Below are 19,694 nucleotides of genomic sequence, written 5' to 3'. Positions count from 1 at the left end.
TGAGTCCCAGATGAAAAATTATGCATCTCATAAACTGCTGCTCTGCTGAAATGTCAAGCTATGGCAGGGCTGTACCTCAAACTCAGCGCTTGGCATTTTCCTTCTGTCTGCTTTGTTGCCATGAAGCAAACATGAACAGTGAGGATTTGTGTAGGGCAGGTAGCAGGCGAGCTCCCTGTCAGAAATCTATTATTAGGGCTTTGATCTCTCCTACACAGACCAGTGACGGCGGAGCACTAAGAGAAATCACTGCTGCAAGGACACGGTGGAAAACAGAGGGCTCTTTGTGAATCAGACATAATAGATGCAAATAAGGGCTTTTAATGGCTGAGCTACACTTAACAGCAATAATAAAGCAAAATTAAAATCACACTATGGCATATAGATTTTATTTTACTCCTCTCCACACAGTTTTATAACTATATCTTAATGCAAATAGTCTTTAACTCTCAGTAAATATTTCTATTAAACAGAAGTGCCTATACATACATGCATTTTGTTTTGTTGCCAGTGCTAGGCAGCTTTTCATTCATTTCTATTGACCAAACTCCACTGAAAGAGCTGGGGTTAGTAAAGTGAATGCTCGGGGTTTATTCCCCCCCCCCCCCCCCCCCTTAATGATGTGTCATAAAATTCAAAGGCAGCCCTTATTATTAGAAGTTCAACTTTGCCTCTTCCAATGTAATTCATACATTTCAAATTAGAATATACGCCCCTATTAATAACGTCCATTATTCATAGAATGTGTATATTTGAATGTAATGAAGTAATACCTGCAAAGCAGCCCCTTAAAGGTCACAATTGCTGTTGGATGGTGTTCTTTCTTTAAAAACCAGACAGCTGCACTAACTTACCTCAAAAGTAACTCAAATTAACTGCAACAATTATACGTCCCCACATTTAATGACTGAACCTGCTAGCTATGAATATTCATGCTGACATCCCTTGTGGTCAGCTACGAAGTTAGAACACACAACTTTCTGAATCCCTCTTGCTCTGAAAACCATACAAAACTATGTACAATCTATTCTGTGCAAATAATGCCAAAAGTACCGCAGAATGGACTACCTGGAGAAAGCAATAACAGTACATTGACATGAGGTGCTCCAGCTACTACTGTAAAATACTGCAATAGTTTTGCATTAAAAGGATCCACAGCAAGTGCACCATGGAGAGATTTGCTTTTAACCCAAGTTTTTTGCAAAGTCCAGCGTATGGATTTATAAATGTATCCCCTAAGGATCTGGCTTCCAGACAAAACCAGAGAAACAAACAGATGACAAAGAACAAAAAGGCCCCATGGAAATTCAAACAGCAGCGCTGCTCTATTTTGCCTGCAATAGATACCCTATTGTGCTGCAATGTGATGTGCTTTATAAAACACATCTGGAATATGGAAGCACAGGATGAAAGCTTATGGAAAAACTTTGGGGTTTCAGTTTTAAAAGACATTTAAAGGAAAGAGATCTCAGGAAAGCATGCAGCTGCTGACAGTACAGTACCATTCCTCTGGGGAACCCGGCATCTTATTCTAATAGCTACAGAATAATTTATATTTCTATAAAGTAATTTAGACTTATACAGACTAGAAGAGAGCCAGAGGACATTATTCTTTATGGGGATAAACCCCCTGAATTAGCTTCATTTTAAGAAACAATATTTCATAATATTAAATAGTCAATCATTTGATTGCATGCATATAGGAAGAACTCGGGGTAAAATCCCATGTCAAACCTGAAATACTATCGGATCAATTCTAAAAGCTCCTTTTAATGGAAATCAAAGTGTGCCTCTAATCCTGTCAACACATATGATAGTTACACACGTTGGGGAGCCATAGCTTCATTTTAGTAGTTTTCTTCCATCATAAGGGCTGATTTCCCATACCAAATTTTGGAGGCTTCATTCCCACTTTTTGAGGAATGGGCAGTTCCCAGAACCTTATGAAAATGGATGAAGACTGGAATCCTCTAAGCACAGGTCCTCTCACATAACAGGGCCACACAGGGCTACCATAGCCTTTGGGCTCAGCTGAGGCTCTGTAGTGCCAATTAGAAATGTTTTTTCTTTAGAAAACAACCATTTGTCAAAATTCAAGTGAAATCTTTCCTGCAAATCTTGTGGGTTTTTTTGGCACCAGGATAGAGGCAGGATGGGAAAAGAAACCCCAGGGCGATTTCACCATGTCAATAGTTGGAGGGCAAACTTGGAATCCATGTTCACACCTGGGATTTAAACCTGGCTCTCCCAAGTCAGGCTCATGTGCAGGTCAGCGAGTGCGCATCCTGTGAGAGCTGTTCCACTTTGTATTAATCATTCAGTACTCGCAGGGAAGTAGAGAAGAGAGAGCCTAATCCTACAGTCTAGTGGTCAAACATCCACCTGGGATACCGAGATCCTTCCCTGTCAAACCCACCCAACAGCATGGAGGGGAGGAAGGAGGAAACAGCGATGCCTCTTACAGCTTAGCCATTTCCAGCTGATCAAATTACATCAAAACAGGAAGAAAACACTGACTGCGACAACTCAAAGCTAAATGAGGGTTTTCAAGTAATCTCATTAAGTGTCTCTGGTTTTAAAGATGTTCTCAAAACATGGCAGGGTCTGGCAGCGATGTTCAACTATTTTTTCTTGTTATTTGTATGGATGTTACACAAACCATAGGAAACCATCACTTAGGAACTGAAAAGAAATCCTCTTTTCAGTATCTCTGGAATAATGAAGGACAGGCCTCCTGCATACAGCTGCTTCCGCATGAGGTAGATGAGAAGAAGAGGCCAAGTTCCAGTACTCCATAAACTGTGAGCAATCCCTCATTGGCTGGGTGATGCTGAGGGCCAGCAGCTCTGAGCACAGCTACATTTCAGACCTTACCAGCACCCTTGACCACAGGGACTCTGTGCTGAGGCCTCCTTGGGGCTGGTGACTATTGGTGATACACCACCAGGATCACTGCACCCTGTGGGACACAGACTCTTCCTGTACCTCTGTGCCAAGCCAGTCTCATTTCTAGTCCAGAAAAGAACTGAAATCTGTGCGACTGGAAAAAGTCCAGCATTTGAGATACAGCTTGGCTATGCACTCTATCTGCTCTAGGTTTGTGCACTAGAGAACATGATAAACCAGCTGTGCTTTGGTAAAACACATGGAAAATGGACCAGGCTTACTGCTTTTATAATAGCACTGCCTTTCACTTAAAAGATTAATTCTCTCTTGAGAGGAATTAGTTGAAGAAACAACAAAAACTTCCCGACTCCATCAGGTAATAAACCAGAAACAAGACGTGGAAGCACATCAAAACAGAAAACCAATACTTGACACTAGGAAGCAACTTTCCTGCTGGGACTGCAGAGCACTTCCCAGCGCAGCCTGTAGGCACTGATGTGGTGTGACTGCCATTTCACAGACAGGAGGAACAAAGCACGGAAAGGTCAAGTGTCTGGCTGCAGGCCACGCATCTCAGCGCTGACATAGCCAGACCAGACCTCAGAATGTGGTCGCCCTGCCCCTCGCTCTGACATGACAAGATGGTCTGCTTGTAAGCATGCTAGCTCTCTCCACTTAAAATTGCTTTCCTGCTTGCATTAAACTGTGTACTGCTATAACCCTGATGGCCAAGGAGAAAGCGCTGTGATGTACTGCAGAGCCCATTGATGTTATTGGCTACATATTGACTCCCAGTGGTTTTCATGTATTTTAAAGAACCAGATTTGCATCATGGGCAATGGTGTACCCAAAAATGACATTGTCTATCTCCTATGATGGATCACAGAATCAATTACGCAGGAAAATACCTTGAAGATCATCAAGTCCAACCTTTACCCCAGCACTGCCAAGTCCTCCATTAAACCATGTCACTAAAAATACATTTTGATACTGCATCCATATAAATATCAAATAAAGAACTTTTCCTCAAGTCCCACTTACAACAGACTATAAACTCCAGAAATACTGGTGCCTCCTCCCTTATAGCCAAGCACCCAGGTGCCACTGCAACCTCCACTACACCCATGTGTCAGCTTTGTGCCACAGAGACACTTTTCCTAACGCAGTTATTTGATAGATTTTATTAGACAGACTTATGGTAGGAAGGCCTATTCAGAAACTGCAACTTCAATGAGGCAATGCGAATAGTGTTACTTATATAAAATACTACTGCAATAGTTCTGTTATTAATTTTTAATGCACAGCCCCCACTGTGACCTCCTTTATTCTTTGCCTGTCAACATGGCAGGCTAGAGAAATTGAAATGGGCTGTAGCTGTTCTGCTCTTGTTCCCCTCTTCCTCACATTTTGCATAATATGAAGATATAACATCTTACTGGAGTGTCACTGTGAAATAATCACAGTGCAATAGGCATAATGATTGTTATCTCTTTCTTCCTTTTCAGCCTCCTTGAAAAAATCCCAAATTCCATGTAGTTATCTAAGGCAATGAGGCAATTTTCCACTGAATACACTCATCTGAATTAAAGTTTGTTTAAAAGTTCTCTTTTGCTGCATTTCTAAGGATAACACCAGTCACATAAAATACAGCATTTTTTTGCCTGTCTGGTCTCTTCTCATTATGTTTTTTGGGGAGAGGTAGGAGGCACGTCTGATAAAACAGTGTTTGACTCAATCAGGGGGATGCTGTTACTTCTGTTATGTATATTTACTGCTACCTCTATCACCAAGGAGACTAATCTCCATACCAGTCAAGTCAAGAAGCTCACAGTATTGTCTTCGCAGGGCCAAGTTCATGTTGTCACAGCAACAGAGTGCACAGGGTCAATAGATTAATACATTAGTGTGCGCACGCACTGAACTTGAGTGCATAAGTTTCACTGCTGGTTTGAAAATGAAACTGTGAAGCAGGACTTGGAAATACTTCCTACGCAAGCTCTTCTTGTGTGTTACAATAAACAGGCTACAAAATATGCATATGTTTGCCTAATACAGTCTATCATTTTTAGCCCCGGGGGAAGAGGAGGAAATAACCTCCTTGGCAGAGGTGCCCTCGGTGGGAAGGAGGGAGGCTATGAAACACACACTGCATTTGGGTTGTTGATATTTCCCCCTGCGATGCCCTTTCATTAGCCTCTGTCTAACGTGGGGCCTGACAATTGTGACAGAATGAAAAATCTGAGGAAAAGCAAGGGTCACCAGAGAAGAGATTTCCTTCCCTCTCCAGCGACCCCATCACAGGATTCTGATGCAGCACTTCACCATTAAGGAAAGGGCAACCCAAGAGCCTTCACACTTAATCTGTTCCATCTGTCATGGCTTCGAAACATTGACCAGCAGTGAGCTTTAAGGACTCGGTGTGACTGCAGACATGATATTCTAGCCCACTACAAGCACCTCCTGATGTTTTGAAAGCCTCCAAGGAAGCAGCATGCATCAAAAAGGGCAACACCTACCTGACACGCCACCATATGTGGTCCTCAGGCCCCCGCCGACTGCTGGCCAAGGTGTGCTGTCTGCTTTCAGTCCCATCAGTCCCGACACAGTGTTGGTGGCTGTAACACCATCTGCGCCACCTGTGAAAGAAAAGGTCAGTCGCTTTTTGTTAAATCATGTGTGTAAGGACAAGAGAGACAAAAATACAACGGGAAAACTGCGAAAGTGTGAAATAAGGAGAAATTCAAACAAACAGCTGAAGACAGAAAGCAACAAACTGTACGGGGATGCACAGGGCCAATTCTGGGCTGCTAAATTTAACATGAGCTTCAAGACAGGCTGCAAGAGCTGTAAGGGATAGGCTGGGGCTGACAGGCAGATCTCTGCCCTGCGGGTGTGTGGGACAGAACCTGCCACAGTGGTTGGCTGATCCTTGGAGGTGCCCCAGCACAGAGGTCACCTCCTCCAACCTTGTGAGGAGCGAGATGAGCGATGTGACAGAGAAATGATGACCACGGTTCAAAGTGATAGATTCCTACTTGCAAACTTCATTTCCTGACAGGCTGCACTTTAAGCTCTATGGCAAAAACCCAAACCACATATCTTCAAATGGTGTATTTCTGTTTCCTCAGGACAGACACACCATTTTCACTACTAAATGGAGGAATAGGGGAGTTTACAGTGATACGGTAAATGTAAAACTATCACAGAAGCGTGCAGATAAACACACACACACAAGCATGTCTAACTTACTGTCTAATACAGTTCTTGTCATATATTGCTACATTCTAGAAGCATGAACACAATCACGAAGCCTTTGATCGCTGTGCTCATTCTAAACACCTCAAACTCTCTTCACATTAGTTTCTGGTGCTGTTTGTTGTTATTTCAGCAACTGCCCTGTCTTACCCCATCCGGCAAATGAGTAAATCTGCACAGCTTGTGCACTGGAGTTGGTTACCTTCCTGCGCAGCCACTGCAATATTCGCAATATCAGTGACATTTGGGGTCAGCTTGGCAAAGAAAGGAATCTCAACAGCTTGTCTAACCCAGCGACAGATGTTCCGTACCAGCTCTGGATCCTGTTCAAATAGGTCAGATAAATATAGGACATAATTAAAAGTAATAAGAACAAAAGACAGATCAAGGAAATAGAAAACTTTGCTGTAAATGGCTATGCAGCGATTTTGTGAAATTACACACCAGGGCTCAACCTCATCTCATTAGTTAACTTATTTCAGACACATCGAGGAACCGCAAAACCACTGCAGAAAGGTTAGATCACAAAAAAAGGAAGATTAGCTTCTTTTTTCCCCCCAAAAGACAGAGATGTCACAAAATGTTCCCTTCCCACAGAGGGAAAAAGATCCTTTTGGATGACAGAGATTTTCTTTACCCATCGCTTTTCAGCTGTAATGACTGAGTCTATATAACATATATTGAACGTAATCAGAACCCTATCAAATAATGTGAAACCGAAGCATTGGCTGCTCATGCCTTGATCAGAACAGCAAGGATGAGGCGAGCTTACAGAGCTATCAGAATGCAATTCAGCATTTCTGAACTCTCCTCTGACTTAGGAGAACAGCTTGGGATGGCCACAGTGTAAATGAAAGATCGAAATCATCTCTGCTAAAGCCAGAAATCGAATCAAGTGTTGGCTTTTCCTGATTTCCAGGCATCTACTTCCCTTATGGAATACATCTCATGTAGACAGTAATCAACTATCCTTTCCATTGCAAACAGCTCAGTGGAACTAACGTTCTGCCTCTGGCACATAGAGTGGTTGTTTTTCAATATAACTTTCAGGGTATGGGTTGTTGTTTTTTTCCGTTTGGTACCGATAATGCCCTTCAACAAATACTTTAAAACCTGCAATAGTGATGCACGTAGATGTGATGCAGTTAAGAACTGAATGGTGCTATTACAAGACTCAGTACAAGTGTAACCACTGGGTAGGCAAATTGGTACCGCAGCACTGGTACCGCAGTGGGAAAATCACTTCCCGGTCATGAAGTGATTTTCCTTCACTTACTATTCTGAAGAAAAAATAAGAGGAAATAGGGAAAATGAACAAAATAGGGAAAATGAATAAAAGTGAACACAGCAGATATTTACATTTACTGAATCGCTCCAAAAATAAAGTCTGTTGCATCAGAACAATTGGATACTGTAAAACCTCACAGAGCTGCATTGCTATGTTGTGACTGAGAACGGGATGAGCCTAAATGAAGTTTCAAGAAATCCAGTGGAAACACAGGAAATAACCCCTTGTTGTGTTTTCTTTTTACATCAGTGGTTAAGCACAACAAATCCACCTCCACACCCCCCCCCCCCGGCTGTGTTCCTCGAGAGCACACAGTGCTTGACATGAACAGTAAAACCCTGAGACTTAGCTGTGCCATTCCAATAAAGACAGTGACCTCCCCGCCCATGCAGCACCCATGAAATATGGATGAGCGCTGCACTGGTAGGATGAGAGTAGCTGTATCTTTGACTTTCATTTCTGTTCTGAATTTCCTTGAGGCCCCATGCAGAAATGAGACATGAATTGTGTATCCTTTATGTTAATGATTCTCAGGAATCCTTGTGCTACCGTTCAGGAGGTTGGCACCACATAACTCATTACGCTGACTTCAGCGAGCTAAGATTGCTGCCATAGAAATTACACACACTAACACATACAAATAATACAATTAGTTTAATCCATGTTGAGTAACTTATTGGGAAGAGCTCTTTCCTTTGTACAAACCCAATTCCCATCCTAACGAGTCTGCCTGACTTAATAAAGAATAATTTGAGCTTTTTTTCTTTTCCAGAAGTAAGTAAAGACCTAAATTTTCCATCGATTCTGCTTCTCCCACACCCAGATTAATGCAACAAATGCAATGAAAGGGTCTTCAATTTCTCAAGCTACTAAACAGATTAACTATCTGATAGCTTGGCACATGCTTAGAAAAAGACCTTTTGAAAGGCTCGCTTGTATTAGCCTTGGAAACCTGCCCGGATTTAGTACCCATAAAACCACAGGTAAATTCATCGGAAAATAACTGGAAAACTCAACCAAAGGAGGTGAAATCTTTGATTTTCCTTCACTTCATAGCCCAAGGAAAAAGGATGTTTTGTGAGGAAACAGGGAAAAATGAACAGAAGATAACACAGTGCTTTGCTGCAGAGTCACTGAGAGCAATGGGAAAGGTGTTGAATAGTATATAAAAAAATTGATAAATTCCATTAAATCTGACAATTTTGGAATAAAACAGGCATTTCTAAAGCTGATCCCTCCTCCTCCCCCCCCATCCTTTGTCTAATTTGTTGCTCATTAAATAAATATCATATAAAGATTATGTTAGATACCTTTAAAAGAATACTGGTTACCCTTGTGCCACCCCACAGACAATTAAAAGATTCACAAAGAGGAATACATCCCCACCTGTTTTTAACTGTAACATCACCCTTTATTTTTTAAATCATCAAGAAAACCCCATTAATTTTCTATTTGCACTGAGGACTTGGAAAAATGCATTATAAGGCATCAGGTGCTGGAGAGGGACTCTTCATCAGGGACTGTAGTGATAGGACAAGGGGTGATGGGTTCACACTGAAACGGAGGCAGTTCAGGTTAGCTCTAAGGCAGAAGCTCTTCCCTGTGAGGGTGCTGAGGCTCTGGCACAGGGTGCCCAGAGAAGCTGTGGCTGCCCCATCCCTGGCAGTGTTCAAGGCCAGGTTGGACACAAGGGCTTGGAGCAAGCTGCTCTAGTGGAAGGGGTCCCTGCCTGTGGCAGGGGTTGGAAATGGATGAGCTGTAAGGTCCTTTCCAACCCAAACCAGTCTGGGATTCTATGATTCATTTTGCCTTATTAATTTTGCTGATTCAAGGCTTCACATCTACTTGGCTTTCTGAAAGATTGACCCCAATTTCCAAATTGCATTGACTGATTCTAAGCAGAGATTAGATTTATACAACATTCAAGGATGAGCATGTTACTTGTAAAAGAATGAACCTTGAGGCCAGTAAATCACGCTAGAAACAAAACCTATCACTGCTAATACAACATAAATCTCTTCTTTTTACCACAATCCAACTTTATGAAAGTGCCTGCGGCTTTTACCATTGATAAAGTGCTTGATAAAGCCTGCATAGTTAAGAAACATTTTCTAAATGGTTGCTATGTAAAATGTTATTAGGTGTAATTAAATCAACAAACTAAAATATTCTTCTGCTTCATGTAGTACAGGATTTTACTGCTTTTGTTGCTACAAATTATCTTCTTCTATTACCCACAAGCAGGTTTGTTGGTTCCCCCATTGATGATGATACAGAGCAATGTATGTTTAGCATGTTTTTGCTCTGTGGGTCAATCCAGAAGAACGAACAGTGTTTCGGTGGGCTGTAGCCTCAGTTGAGGACACAATTCATTTATCTGCTCTATTTTTGTTATCATTGTCTTTTAAACAAACAGTATTTCAATGAGAGCTTGGTCAAACGACCATCGACCAAAATGTAACACTGATTCATGCACCGTTACCTCCATGAATCTGTTGGCAATTTAACACCACACAAAGTCTCTTTTGGTATGAGATGTACAGAAGTGTGTCTTCTGTCTTCCTGTCCTTAATCAAATATTGCTTGTTTATTCCAAAGGCACGGGGGATTTCAGTGGTAGAGGCGTTGCCTTTATACTTCCCTAAAGCAGCTGTACAGAGCCATTTTGCCTGAATATTCATTATAGCCTTGGGCTAGATGGAACTTTTAATCCTAACCAGTCATTGCCAATGGGTGGATATACTAGAGGAAAAACAACCATTCACCTTTTTTTTCCCCCTAAATGATCACGATAAGCTTAAGTACAACCATAACTGTAAGTCCTCAGAAATTAAAGCAGCAAGTTGTCTACTGATTGCATTTGGCACTGGTAATGAGATGAATCCCACGTCCTATCACCCCCAAGGCAGATACATCCTGCTTGTTTAAAAAGGAGTGTGAAGACGCTGAGCATAGAGTAGGTCACCTCTCCTTGTATTTCATGGAAAGAAATAAACTCATGACAAGATTACCACAGAAATGTCTGACTCTGGGTTTCTGGAAGTCTTTATTGTGCCCTGTTTTCAGTGCTCTGGCAGAATCCTCGTTTTTACACTATGCTGCTACTGCATGATCTTTACACTGTATCCACAACACCTCTCAGAGGCAGGGAAGTACTATTACAGCTGCTTAGTAAATGGGAGAGAGGAGAGGCAGACTGAGGTGCACCTCCTCAAACACACCTTGCTTCGGTGCCCAGCTTTTACTAAGTCAATTGCATACAGGTCAGAAGAGGTTTGTCCGGTAGAAGACTGCCCTTGATCCTTCAGAATACCTTAAACCGTGTGATACTTGCTACATGCACAAAAGAAATGTTCCTAATATTTGAATCTAATCAGTTTTTCAGAGTATCTGAATAATGCAACAGAGAGAAATACAACTGCTTTAGGGTCAAGAACATGCTTTTGTGAACTACGCAAACAGTCCGTGGGAAGCACAGATGTGTGAGGGAATGTACATATGCATGTGTGCATATATAAAGAATACAAATGTCAGTCTGAAAGATGCCATAAAAATAAACCTGTGACAGAGTTTTCCCCAAGAACTTCAGAAGGAAGGTGCCCACTCAGTAGAGCAGCTGAGCTGATCCAGTCTAATTCATGCTGCAGAATATGGACAATACCATGCAATCTTCAGTCCATCTCCTAATTACTATCACGGTGGCAGTTCTGTCTCACTAAGAACAAAGTAAGGATCTTTGCAATTGTGGAAAGTATAGACATACAACTCTTCTCAGACTGAATCCTGATTTTACATATATATGAAGGTTTTCTTACATAGGACTATAGCAGTTATTATTACAGGTCATGCTGGTGATTTGTGCAAGTCCATTCTCCTGACTAGCGGGAACAGAGAATGTTGCAAGATATATTAGGACCTTGCATGTGAAGTTCTTAAATCTCAGCAATCACTGACTACAATGACCTAAACAACAAAGATTCAGGAATCAGAACACCTGATTTAATGCAAGCGTAAGTCTCATCTTCCTCATAAATACTTCATGGCCACAGAACTAGTCACATATGTATCTCTTGCAACTGAATTTCATGGCTAAATCATGCGTTATGTCAATGTGTTTGCAATTTTAAAAGCTGATTCTAAGTTACGGGACTTATTTTATCTTTGCATAAATTGAATACACATGAAGCTGACATGGGATTTGTTATATATAGTTAGTAAGCAAGTGGCACCAAGAGTCCCTCATCGGGGTGTTCTTCTGGTGACAACTTCTTTCTATAAAGGCTCTTCAGGAAGTATATCTTGTAGCCCTCTAACATCTATTAGCATTGGAGGGATCTCCAGTTAACTTCTTCACTCAGCACAGTAGATCCCTTTTCCAAACTCGTATGGATAGCTATGGGAAAAGGAGGGAGTGCTTTTGTCTTCAGGAAAGATGCAGCCTAAGAAAAACTTTCTAAGTGAGAATTTGCAAGCTCTGGTTTTTCAATTTCTTTCACATCCTATAATCACTTTACTCTTTCATTCAATAGTCTACAAGGCAAGAGCTAAACCTGCTCTCAGTCAAATTGCTGTCTGAGCGCCCACGAGGACTCAAATGCACCCTCATGTGAAAAACAAGAAAGAAGAATCTTCCTCCATCTGTGGATAACCTCCACGCAACAGGACCATGCCACCTTTTCCTTGTGAACATTACAGCAGCACTACCTGCCACAGCCTGCACTTGCAGGCAGGGCCGGGACACACTGGGGCAGCTTTGGAAAAGGAGGAATGATCATTTCTGTAGATTATTCACCTACTCAATCCACTCCAGCAGCTCAACACGCAGGTCTGGATCAGCATCTTTTACAGACATCCCACAGATGGGCTGAGCCTGATAAGCTTTAACTTTTTATATGTGTCTATCACGTATTTCCTTTCCAGATCAAACATGAATCCAGAAATTCATGAGGAAATCAGAATTAAAAAAAAAAAAAGTATGGGAATTTCAGCCTTAAGCATTACAAATTAATGGCATAGAATCACAGAATCCACTAGGTTGGAATAGACCTTTAAGCTCATAAAGTCCAACCTTTACCCCAGCATTGCCAAGTCCACCACTAACCCAGGGCACTGAGGGCCTCGTCTGTCTTTAGAATTCACCCTGTACTGTATTACTATTGATCTTTTCCACAGCTATATTTTCTCCCTCCTCCTCCAAGACATCCGACATTGCCTTCATAAAACTCTCTCTCTTGAAACCTAGCCCAAATTTCAGCATTACCTAAATATAGAACTGCAGTCAATCACTAGAGCAGAAGAGACACCATTCCTGAACCTCATGGCTAATTTTACTGTCTTCTCACATCCAGAAAAGGGCAGTTTGGGTTGTGCAGTTGTCCCATTTCAAACTTAATTAAAGCTAACAATTTGTTTAAATCCTGTCAAACGAAAGGAAGATTTCCCAGGATAGAAGATGAGCAACTCTCTGCTTCCCATCCAGAGTGGAAAAAATGCTTCCTCATTTCTCAGGAAATTTGACAGCTTTTGGTTAACATCTATTGACCGCAGCTGTCAGAAAGAAAGAAATGAGGCAGTTTAACCTAAGGCAGGAATAACAGTTTTCACTGCTGTGTGTGAAACTACCTCTATATACTAGGATGAAATTAAGAAAATGGCTAAAAAACTTCAGAGGCCAGCTTGGTCAACCCCCCCAAACTGTAGCTGCTGGATGAGAGCTTGTATCCTTCTGGCTAGAATCTAGGATATGACGCGATGTGACACCAATGCCACAAAATAAAGCTTTGAGAGATGGCAGCACGTGAATTCAGGGCTCTTTTCTGGTCAACAGTATTGCCTTTTAGCATGAGGCCCAAAGTGTAAGAAGGTAGTGGAAGCCTTTACTACTAGTAGAGAAAAAAGAACCCCCAAACCAAGCTAACAACTTCAAGATCTCATTGGACATCTTCAGTACAACGGGACAGTAAAAATCTCTTCAGGATAAAAGTCCAGAGATGTCCCTAAATGGACGATTTCATCTTTTGTTGTGGAAGCATCAAATGCTTTGTTCCAGTTCAGCTTTTATTCACTTGCACTTTGAAACAAAAGGTCTTTGCAATAAGAGGAGAGATTGTAAGTTTGGTTGTTTTGGAGGTTTTTGTGGAAGAATTCCTGAATCATCAGAGATTCGCGTGAGAAGAATTAATCCACGTCCACATAGCTACCATTCAGGTACACTACCATAGCAACAATATGTACTGTGACTTTTGCTCACCGGTTTAATTCAAGGATATACTTATATATACTTCGAGACTCTGAAATGCTCCTTTCTTCCACAGGACCTTTTAAAAGAAATCTACCAGGTAAATGAAGACATTTATGTTATTTCTCTATATTAAAGTGCTCTCTTTAGAACAGGAAAAACCCTGTAATGTTTTTGAACGGAGGAGATTTCATAGAGCTCATATAAATGAGCATGTACTACAAGTGAAAAAAGCTTAGTTTTTGCTTACAAGATACTGCAGATTAAAAACTATATGCTAAAACTATAGCACGGAAATCTCCCATCAGCTCTTACAGACTACATTCGTTTTGGTAGACACCTTTCCCCCAGGCCCAACATGACCACTTGGAGACCATGCAAAGGCTTATATGCTCCTTGTATTTATAAGAAGCAATGACTCCTCATTTCACAGAATCCCAGACTGGGTTGGGTTGGAAAGGTCCTTAAAATCATGCAGTTCCAACCCCTGCCACAGGCAGGGACACCTCACACTAGAGCCGGTTACTCCAAGCCCCTGCGTCCAACCTGGCCTTGAACACTGCCAGGGATGGGGCAGCCTGGAAGATGCTTTTTCCAAAAACCATCAAAGTAAGAGCCTAGAGATCTGATTCAACTCTTTTTTTTCTCTGTGGTTCAGTTAGAAGAACTACAACCTCTGTCATCTAAGCTCCATTCTTGAATGCTAGGGCTTCATTATGGTAAAGTAAAGCAGCAAGTATGGTGGCATTATTTGATCAGCTACTCTTCAAAGCAGTCACTGCAAGTTCCACCTGGGGACCCTAAGTGGGATTCTCCCTTTTTTACCAGTGATAACAGTGTGTCATTGGGTCCAGATTTTGGTCACGGCTGAGTTGAGAAGTCAAAGCTCTGAGCCCCTGTCTATACTGGGTGAGATAGCAGCACTTAGTGAGCAAAGCCAACATGAGACTATGATACTGCTGAGGTTCCTGCTTCTAGAAAACTGGAATAAAATAAGCAAACCAAACCAAAACCCCCAAACCTGGTACATCTAAAACAAATCAGAACTTCAAATTGAATAGTGTTTAACCGAAGAAACCTTAAAAGGCTCATAAAAGGTTTTGACAACATCAGAATTTCAACAGATCTCAATTTTAGCAGATCCCCATCTCCTTCTTTCTTCTTAATCCCTTTGGTATCACAATCACTATTTCTCCCTTCTCCAGCTCTACAATTAGAACCTTGGAAAGATGTTAAAAGCATTTGAGAAATAGCCTTTGATCACTTCACCCTCTTTCAAATGACAAAATGGGAACAATAAGTTCCTACAGCATTTCCTTATTGCAGTACACTGCTGGAGCTGCAGAAATGTCCCAATAACGGGACGTTCAACCAACCAACCAACCCAAACTCCACTTCAAAGCTTTTTAACATATCTACCAATATTAACACAGGCCAACATCCCAACTCAAGAATACATTTATCAAAGTGCTGTGTGGGAGATACCTTATTAGCAGCCCAGCACTCCTACACCCCTGCTTGGATAATGTGGTACCTAATAGCTTGAATGATCACCAACATGAAGTCAAGGTCAAAAACGACCTTGAGAGTTTTGATTTTTGACCAGGAGACAAAAGTACCAAACACAGATTTGGGCTGGGGGTTACAGAAACGATGAGAAGGAAGCTGAGATCCAAGTGAGGATGGAGAAGTTCGGGGCTGTCTTTATTCAGCTTTGCAATTCCTCCCTTTTCAGCTCGCATAAAAGCTTTTTGTTTTCTCAGCACTAAAAACAATGGGATTTGTTTTGAAGACATAACATTTATCCTTATTTCAAATGTTTGGGGTTTGTTTGGGGTGTTGGTCGGTTGGTCTGCATTGTTTGCTTTGGTGGTTTTCAATTTCAAATGTTAATCGAAGCAACCAGAAGAAACATCAGTGTTGGAAAACTTTCTACTTTGAAAATTAACTATAATGCTTTTAAATTGTTATAGTTCCCTTATATGAGAGGGAAAGCTCTTTGTGCTTCATTGAGATAGGTCAGTTCAAACTGGAGCAATCACAGTTTACAGCTATTGATTTTAGTGCAATGTTAGAGCCAGATACAACCACTGTTTTCTTTGATTATGACAATAAAGGTCAATAATAGCTGTCGTGAAAGGGTGAAGCACAGACTGCCAGCTCAAATTAGCAAATTATTTGTTCTGATACCAATTGGACCTAAACGTTCCAAGAAACTACACATTTCCATTTTATAATCTTCTTGAAGTGACTAAATGGAAAGATTTCATTATCAGCAGCACTGGGGGATGTAAAGTGTTGACTAATACAAATGCCTTTTTACCCCTGACAGAACAAAATGTTTCATCTTGGTTGTTTCCGGCCAACCAAAAGCAGGTTTCTCATATCACTGTAAATAAATGGTACACAGCCTGATGAAACAATATTACAGCTCTTTAGTTCACGCAGAGGTTACCTGCTAGAAGGCAAAAAGGTTCTGTCTGGTTTACATCGTACATGAAGTATTTTAAAGGGAAGGACAGAACTGGAATCTGAGTGCTGCAGCAGTGGTCAGGTAGAGCACAAGAATCTCACAGTCCTTTCCTATAATACAGAGGCAGAAAATACCAAACAGTTGAGGAAAAACATAACCCTTTGAAAACACCAAAGTGAGGAATGTAAAACCTATCCTTTGAGAAGGATTTCCCACTTAGTTTTACAATGATCATGTGGGCATATATTCAGATCTGTTCTGCTGCAAAGAGCAGCTTCCCAGTGCACTGACTTTTACTAGGAGGTAAAGTTTCAAGTATGAGTCTAACCCTGAAAATCCTCACGTAGGCAGTGAAGGGACCAGTTAACACACTGTTAATTAACTATAGCGAATGGTGGCATAAAACTGAAACCATAGCAAGGAAAAGCTCTTAATGTGCACTGCACAGTTAACTTTTATTGTGCACCAGGATGAACCAGCTTAAAATCTTTTCTTTTACCTGCACAGAAATACTTGATCATTTCCTTTCCAACAAATCCTCTTTACCAGACATCATCAGAATGAACAACTGCAATACCACCTCCTTATGCTGCAACCACATACCCAAAGGCAAAGCAGGCCATGGAATCTGAACCTTTAGCCAAAACATGCAATCATCTAGAGCACAGAAATTGGCTTGCCTGAGTTTTCTACAGCCCTTTTCTGTCTGAAAGCTTCTCCAAGTATTAACACAACTGCAAGAAAAGTACAGGTTGCCATTTGGTTTTAAAAGAAATCACAGTTTTCTTTCTTTCTGGCTCTCTCATATATACTGCATCCAGCTCAAATCTTCCTGCTTCCTTTAGAAACAGTGGCAGGTCACTGACACATAGGCTAAACTGGTATCTGCCATCTATAATGTGAAATGCCAGCTGAAATGCTTTCATCACATACCACCACAACCATACCACACCACTAAAAGGTTTCAGCAATTCAACAGTTACTGTCCTATTTATAATCTCCTTTTCTTTTCCATTTGGTCTTTTGAGCAATTCAATTAAAAACCCTTCAAAGCAATAACAGTGGATTAAACGCTGTCAAAGCGCAATATAAAATCACAGAACATTGTTCTGATGATGAATTTATTAAACTTTGCATCTTAATTCATTTCTTCTCGAGTGCAGGAAAAACACAATTCTTAAGACAAAATACCAATTAACTGTCATAGCTCATTGTAAAGTATTGTCTCCCTTTATATGCTACACAAAATAGACTCCATCAGCACATAAAGGATATAAGGAACTAAAGACACGGGGGAAATCCACTGAAATCATGACATTCCATCACACCTGAATCCTGTGTGGGCAACAAAAAAGGGAATGAAGCCTCAGGTACTGGAGGGAGTGAGTGCTGGAGTCACCACATAGTCAGCAAGCTGCTTCTGTGCAGATTGCCAATGAAACAGCTCATGAGTCAACTGTGACTTTGAAAAACCTCAGCAAAGGGTTGACTTTATGAGGAGGGTTTTAAAGAAGGACTTAGTGGAAAGAGAAAGGGAAGAGACACGTATGAAACCAGAGGAGGTAAATAACACATCCAAAGAGGTTAAAGCAACAAAACTGAGCTAAGATACAGGAGGATGTGCGGACATGTTCAGTCTGGGAGCCAGGAAGATAAGCCCACAAAACACATACCCTGGCCTGAGAAAAAGCATGCTTGGATCTACATTTGCAGGGGTTGGAGGAGGCAATCAGCAGCATCCCTTCTCCCTGAACTTCCCAGACAAACACCCTCCAGCACAGCACACCTGTGCACATGCAGAGTAACACACCATCACCACCTGAACGAATGAATCCCTGTTTCTGAGGAGTTTGTGCCCTGTGACAGGATTTCCTGCATCTGCCTGAGCTTTTCTCTCAGCTGGGCTATTACAGTTCATATCCCTCAGGTTGGGGGGAGACAACTTCTCTCCCCTGCCCAGCTGTCCAAAATTCAGCATCTTTGACAGAGTTTCAACTCCCCGAAACATGACTGGAACAGATCATTGGGTTGAAACATGCCCCAAAGAAAAGAGGGCACTGACAGAGAGAGACGGTGAGATCAGTTGGGATTTACTTCTTTAAGATCCCAGCTTAAGAACTTCCTTAAGGTCCCAAGGATGACATTGGCCAATGAAAGGGAACAACAGGATACATAAACCCTGAAACTCCACCAGGAACAGGAACACAAACCTCACTTGGATGCTCCTAGGTCACGTTGGATTTTGGGGAGTAGCTGCTGCTATAGCACAGTGCAACACTACTCTGCTGTATTTTGCATTAATTTGTTGCAGTAACCAATACAAAAGAGGGAGAACTAATACAGCCTGCAGGACTCAATGAATTATACTTAACCAGCATACTGTTATAGGCTGATAGTAGAATGCCACATGAACACAGATATAATCAAATTCTGGTTGGGGCATCATTTGTTTAGAATACTTCCAGCTCCTTGCTGGCAGAGCAACAGTGAATTAGCATGCTATGCTGCGCACTTCAATTAAAAAGCAGCCTCATCTTTCCTATTTCCAAGGTACAGCAGAGCAAATCCAATTGTGCCATGCAGCCAGCTCTCGTCTGTGCAGAGTAACCAGGGCTTTGGGGTTTTTTTGCTTTCTGTTTTGGACAGATTTGTCTTCTTCTGAATGAGGCATTGTGGGCTTTTATGAAACTTGCCTCCTAATTGCAGGCAATAAACACAGCCAGCAGCAGAAGCTGCGGCAGCTACACTTGAAGGCAAATGAAAATAAAGGTAAGAAAAGAACCACAAAACAAATTCATTTGATGAATGATCTGATTACTTAAACCCCCAGGACCCGGATTTCAGTGCTCACAAGAGAGACATACCTGCTTCCTTCAACAGAAACAAACAAAACCCCCCAAAATCCCCCAAACCTATAGCTTAAATGCTGAGATAGGCAGAGATTTTTTCCCCTATTTTAGAGGTTAGGAGGTACAACTAATTAATGAGAAATATTTATAGGCCAGGCTGTTATTAACTTTACAACTATTTGCTTATACCATAAAAAATCTCTGCTCTTGCACTTGGGCTGAGATCTCCCTGCCACACTGCTTTTCTCACCCCAAGTGAACAGGTGAGTTCTTGCGTTTGCTTTTGTCCACTCCTCATTTCCTATCTGCAGTACAAATAATGCAGTACCTTTGGATAGCATCAGAGCAGGGTGAATCCACAGAATCACAGAAGCATCTGCAGGGACCAAGCTCCCTCACCAAGTGGGACTAACACCAACACCAGTTGAGGTTGGCCATGGCTTTGCTGCCTTAGCCCTGAAAACTGGAGTTTGAGAGTACACAGCCCTACTAGATGTGTTCCTGTACCACATAACCTTGGTGAATGCTTTGCTTGGTGCCCAATCTGAAACACCCGTCCTGCTAATCTGCGGCCATTGACCTTTGCTGCATCATATGACACTACAGAGAATCATTTTTCCCTCTTCATAGCTACTCTTCCAGCACCTTTGTTACTACCTTCCAAGCAACTTCAAGCTGCTCTTTTCTTCCCTCTGTAGGTTTTCA

General features: G+C 41.6%; 1 protein-coding gene across 2 annotated transcripts in view; it reads right to left on the bottom strand.

Annotated features, from left to right (window-relative positions):
• Positions 1–19,694, bottom strand: part of DPYD (dihydropyrimidine dehydrogenase) — a 346,394-nt gene that overhangs the window by 81,398 nt on the left and 245,302 nt on the right. For both annotated transcript variants that reach the window (XM_061461954.1, XM_061461963.1), the window contains exons 17-18: positions 6,344–6,464; positions 5,403–5,522 (exon numbers count right to left, since the gene is read on the bottom strand). In XM_061461954.1, coding sequence (XP_061317938.1) covers positions 5,403–5,522; positions 6,344–6,464 — 241 coding nt within the window. The remainder of the gene's footprint in view (positions 1–5,402; positions 5,523–6,343; positions 6,465–19,694) is intronic.

Source organism: Pezoporus flaviventris, unplaced genomic scaffold (genome assembly GCF_033815535.1).
Source record: "Pezoporus flaviventris isolate CSIRO_AGI_PZ_B2104156 unplaced genomic scaffold, CSIRO_AGI_Pfla_v1 ptg000001l, whole genome shotgun sequence".
In the NCBI taxonomy this organism is placed as follows: Eukaryota; Metazoa; Chordata; class Aves; order Psittaciformes; family Psittacidae; genus Pezoporus; species Pezoporus flaviventris.
The sequence above is the reverse complement of the archived record's forward strand: the minus strand, read 5'-3'. Positions and strand labels throughout refer to the sequence as shown.